The sequence below is a fragment of the Cryptomeria japonica genome, chromosome 6 (assembly GCF_030272615.1).
Source record: "Cryptomeria japonica chromosome 6, Sugi_1.0, whole genome shotgun sequence".
NCBI classification, from domain to species: domain Eukaryota; kingdom Viridiplantae; phylum Streptophyta; class Pinopsida; order Cupressales; family Cupressaceae; genus Cryptomeria; species Cryptomeria japonica.
In genome coordinates this window covers 79494961-79500488 of record NC_081410.1, presented here as the reverse complement: position 1 = coordinate 79500488, position 5528 = coordinate 79494961, and the positions used below count along the sequence as shown (strand labels likewise).

The following is a 5528-nucleotide window of genomic DNA, read 5'->3' as shown; positions in this document are numbered from 1 at the left end:
TTGATTAATGAAAAGAGGTTTAATTAAAAACAAGGAGAACTTAAACTAGATTATTAGAAAACTTATCTCTCGTATTTATTAATTATTAGATCTATGTAATATAGTAAATACAAGAGATAAGTTTTACTTATACAACCAGAACACCGCCTAACAAATCTTTCCATGAGATTAACAATACAACTTCATATATGGTCTCTCTTATACACCTAAGTCAACACCTAACAGATCTTTCCATAAGATTAGAAGTACTACTTAGTATCTAATCTCTCTTATGCACCCAAATCAACACCTAACAGATTTTTCCATAAGATTATAAGTACAAGTTCTATCTTATATAATCAACTAATCACCTAACAGATCTTTCCATAAGATTAGAAGTACGACTTCATATCTAATCTCCCTCATGCACCCAAATCAACAATTCCTAACAAACCTTTCCATAAAATTAGAAGTACAACATCATATGTGATCTCCCTCATGCATCCAAGTCAACAATGCCTAACTGATCTTTTCATAAAATTAAAAGAATGACTTTGTATCTAGTCTCCCTCATATACCCAAATCAGCAATACCTAACAGATCTGTTCATAAGACTAAACGGTCTCCCTCATGCAAGTCAGCAATTCTTAGCAAATCTTTCTATAAAAGTATGACTTCATATGTGGTCTCCCTCATGCACCCAAGTCAATAATGCCTAACTGATCTTCTCATAAGATTAGAAGAATGACTTTGTATCTGATCTCCCTCATGCACCCAAGTCAGCAGTACCTTACAGATTTGTCCATAAGACTAAAAGGTCTCCCTCATGCACCACCTTACAGAATTGTCCATAAGACTAAAAGGTCTCTCTCATGCACCCAAGTCAACAATGTCTAACAGAACTTTCCATAAGATTAGAAATGTAACTTCATATCCGATCTCTCTAATACACCTAAATCAACACCTAACAGATATTTCCATAAGGTTTAACTTTACAGCTTCATAGACTGAGGTCTTCTACCGGGTTTATATATACACTAGAAAGCAATCCTTGTTTCAACCGGCTACATTTTGCTTATTGAACCCTTTTAAGCAAAGAAGTCAAGTAGGAAGAAGAGGTTTTCATTATAATGGAGAAGGAATGCTTAGCAGAGTTAAATGTGAAGATTGTGGAGAGTTGCCTGGTACCGCCATGCCTGCCTTCGCCCAAACCTACTCTCTATTTGTCCAACCTTGATAACCAGCCAGCTGTGAGAATGGTCATTAATGCGTTTCTTGTGTATGAGGCTTGTGAAAATGTTTTAGCAGATCCTGCCAAAACAATCCAAGAAGCTCTATCAAAGGTATTGGTGTATTATTATCCTGTGGCTGGGAGATTGAGAAAGAAAGAAGATGGGAAGCTTCAATTGGAGTGCACAGGAGAAGGTGTTCTTTTTGTGGAAGCCATCGTAGACAACAGTTTGTCAGTCCTTGGAGATTTGAACCAGATCAAGCCATCATTTAAGCAGCTGTTTTTTTGGTTTCCTTCCAATACAGCTATTGAGGACGTTCATCCCATGGTTCTTCAGGTAACATTGCTTTAAAATAAAATAGAACAATCTGTATTGCATTGAAGGGCTGCAAATCTCATTAAATTGTTTTGAAGCTTCCATACTGTATAATTAGCAAATGGTATTAGCATTTGGACGGCCAAAGCAGTAAACACTAATTCAGTGAAATAAACTATGCTCTACCTATGTAAGAACCATTCTGTTTGGCTTCATTTAGATTTAATTGAGTCATATACCATAATTATGTCTTATATTTTACAATTATGTCTTATATTCTATATTTTATTAGTTCCTGCCATGGAACTATTGCTGAGGCTCAAACCATTAAACAGTGATTAATTTGTAGCTGTGTGGCCAATTAAACTGCCAGAATACGTAGCATAAATTTCCTGATGCTTGACAATGATAGAGAATTTATTTGGATATTTGGATATTATGCTGACCTTGTCTTAGTGGCAGTGATTCCATGTAAACTCTCTAGTCTCAGAGTTCAAATCTGTTAAAATTAATATACCATTTATATAATGCAAAAACTACAGAAGATTTCATGCAATATGGGAGAAATTAATATTCTAATTATATATTTAGAACACTTACTATTATTTTCATATGAGACTACACGAGCATGCAACTATTCATGCACAATCTGTATAATCATACTGGTCTGATTCTTATTCTTAGCAGTTATATCCCTTGATTTGTTATCAGTTCCAACAACTCCTCAAGGATGCACTTGCAGTTTGTCCTCAATGTAGATTCATTGTAGAGTTGATGAGCCTCTAAGAAGTAAAGCTATTATATTTTGATACATCTATGAAAACCTTTGAAACTAGTGCTGCCTTAATTGCGTTGGGTTTATATTTTTTCATTAAAATTTATGCATATTAAGAGAAAGGCAGCCGCACCAACACTTAGCACACTAACTAGTTTGTATTAGTATTGAATTATGGTTCTTCAGAATGTACAGAGGATAGTTTTAAACTAGTTTTGAAATTTTGGATTATAGTTTTTTACTAGTTTTGAAATTCTAGATTATAGTTTTTAACAACTTTTCAAATTCTGGATTACAGTATATAACATGAAAGATCTGATCTTGACACTATTGTCAGAATGGAGACAGAACAGTCTGGGCAACATACATGGGCACTTCTTATTTTCATGCCTCTTGTCTATGCTTCCACATTTTCCACACATCTAATATGGCAGTTGCAAATTCCTCTATTCTTTATGCTTTGATGGATCTCAATATCCTGTTCCAGAGCTCCCATTTTGCACAGGCAGGGAGTACACTGAGAAAGGTTGTGCAGTCTGGATCTACACCTGCCAATTCGATTTGCTTGAATCTTTCTAACCCCTTTTCAACAAATCCACTTTGTGTATATCTTGCAATCATTACATTGCATGACACAACATTAGATTTCTTTGAGGTATTTTGTCAAACAAGTTCAGTGCCTCATCCATGCTTTCACATTTTGCATACATGTCTACCCTAAGAGTACACTGGCAAATGTGAACTGATCAAGTTACAGACCTCCTTGTAGCATTTAGTGACACTATGTGATGATACTCATGTCCTCTGTAGGCTGCAATAATTCTATTCCATGAAATGCTGTCTCGTTCCTTCATGCTATGTTTGTTTTGCAGGTTTATAATGAAAAATTCTTAAACATATGAAAATAAATAGCATTTATTGGAGAAATGACAGTGATTTTTTACGTATTATTTGCTGATGTAAATTACAGAGATAATGAATTTGTGCAGTACTCATACAGCTAGGAAGAATACAAAAGTTACAGTTGACCAAAACCAAACTGTAACGGTGAATCTGATCAATATCATGCAAATTGTAAGATTAAAAAAGAGGTTTGATTTAAAAATAATGAAAACTGAAAATATTAAATTTTATCTACTACCATCTCTTACATTGCATGTAATGTTATATTTATTTTAAAATTTATGTTATTATGTTTTGTTTTTATTATATAGTTTGTAGTTGAAATTTAAAAAAATTAAGATTAAGGAATAAAATATAAATATTTTTTGTTTAAAAAGAACTTAAAAAATTATATTTATTTGATTATTAGATTAATTCAGTATGATAAATTTCATATCATAAATTAAAAAAAATTTAATTTTTTTTACTAATCTTATTTGTAAAAGTATTTATTGATTATTTTATTTTATTTATTTATTTTTATCTATATATATTTTCTAATATAATGTTTAACTTATAATTCATCTCTATTAATATAATTTTTTTTTTCACTAATCAATTACTACAGGTAAATCGTTTCACATGTGGAGGCTTTGTTGTAGCAGTGAGTTTCCACCATATTATATTCGATGGACAAGGGGTGGGGAATTTTCTCAAAAATCTTGGAGAGATGGCTAGGGGGCATGTTAAGCCCTCCATTGAACCAATATGGGAAAGAGATATTCTTAAACCAAGTAATGTATTGGTTCAAGACTTAAAATTGATTGAAGAAAAAATAGAGAGCACATCTCACTCATGGAAACCTCCAATACATGAAGAATCAATTCAGATGTCTCTTACTTTTGACTATGAGACAATAAAATATATGAAACAAAGAATTACACAAGAATGTATGGACATTTGCACTACTTTTGAAATTGTTGCAGCTTTGGTTTGGCGAGCAAGGATAAAAGCACTTAAAATTCCACACACTCAAAGTGCAAAATTTTTCTTTGCGACAAATGTGAGGGGATCATTTAATCCCCCACTACCAAATGGATACTATGGAAATGGTTTTATTTTTGCATGTGCACAAGCTACTGTCCATGATGTCATGAACCAACCACTTTCATATATAGTGAACATTATAAAGAAAACAAAGATGTCACTAAATAACAAGTATCTTAGATCAACAATTGATATGGACCAATTTCCATCAGATATTTTTAGTAACCAAGCTAATATGCTATTGAGTGATTGGAGGTGGTTGGGATTTAACGAAGTTGACTTTGGACTAGGAAGTCCAGTGAATATATGTCCTATGCACTGGAACGAGAATGGAATCAATATATCAAATGCTTTTTTCTTCCTCCATCCTCCTAAAGGGAAGGTTGATGGATTTAAGATGATAACATGGATGCCCCTACAAAAATTTCAATTATTTGAAATGGAAGTAGAAGCCATTGTCAACAAATATATTGCAAATGATTTCCAAAATTAATGTAATGGTTAAATATTTTTATTTTTAAATAAAATCTAGACAATTTCAAAGCCAAATTTGCAAGAAGTTTGTTTTATGTCTCTTTTCCCTTCCCACTATCAATAATTATTTTTTTTAATTTCTTTCTAGATTTTAAACACTCTATATATTAGAATGATTATTTATAATTTAATTTTCTTCTATCTTAATTTTTGAAAAACTTAAATTATATTAGAATAAGTGTTTATAATCATCATCTTTCATCTCAAGCAACCTTATATTTTCATGTAGTAAGGATTTTATATTTTAACATATTTAAATAAATACATCTAATAAAAATACTTTAGATTTGCATAAATAGAAATAGTAACAAGTATTTATATAAATCATATAATAAATTCAATTCAAACATTTTAGATCATTTTGAGACACTTCCTAAAGGAAATCATTGAATAATAATATCCTTTTTGTATTTGTTTAATATTCTTTAAATATAAGTTGTTAGTTCAATAATTGTTTAGTTTGAGGATAATCAATCATTATTAGAATTTTTTAAATTGTAACGTCTTAAAAATATAAAACATTAAAATTTATATTAGAGTATTTTTTATTTTCATTATTTTTAATTATTATTATTGTCATAATTGTTAATATATTTTATAGAATACTTAATAAAATTTAGAAGATTTAAATCAATATTGACGATAGAAAAATTTGTTCTTGCTAATGGAATTGATTGTTGATCAATTTCTCCTCTTTTTGTGTACTAGGGCACTAATCAATAATGATATTTGTATACCATATTAAAAACAAGGAACAACAATTT

At 30.8% G+C, this 5528-nt stretch overlaps 1 protein-coding gene across 2 annotated transcripts; it reads left to right on the top strand.

Moving 5' to 3' along the window:
- The first annotated feature begins 1042 nt into the window (after positions 1-1042).
- LOC131072870 (3'-N-debenzoyl-2'-deoxytaxol N-benzoyltransferase) lies at positions 1043-4771 on the top strand. 2 transcript variants are annotated; one of them, XM_058009159.2, is made up of 2 exons: positions 1043-1547; positions 3812-4771. In XM_058009159.2, exons 1-2 carry the CDS (start codon positions 1110-1112, stop codon positions 4721-4723), a joined length of 1350 nt encoding a protein of 449 aa, XP_057865142.1. In that variant the 5' UTR covers positions 1043-1109; the 3' UTR covers positions 4724-4771. The 2 variants fall into 2 exon arrangements, with proteins under 2 accessions (XP_057865142.1, XP_057865143.1); XM_058009160.2 differs by lacking the exon at positions 3812-4771 and adding an exon at positions 2600-2764.
- Positions 4772-5528: the final 757 nt, after the last annotated feature.

What these genes read in the sequence shown, in the direction of transcription:
- LOC131072870 (XM_058009159.2), top strand. Translation starts at nt 1,110, where the DNA reads ATGGAGAAGGAATGCTTAGCAGAGTTAAATGTGAAGATTGTGGAGAGT. An exon ending in TTCATCCCATGGTTCTTCAG is followed by an intron (nt 1,548 to 3,811) that starts GTAACATTGCTT and finishes CAATTACTACAG; the next exon opens with GTAAATCGTTTCACATGTGG.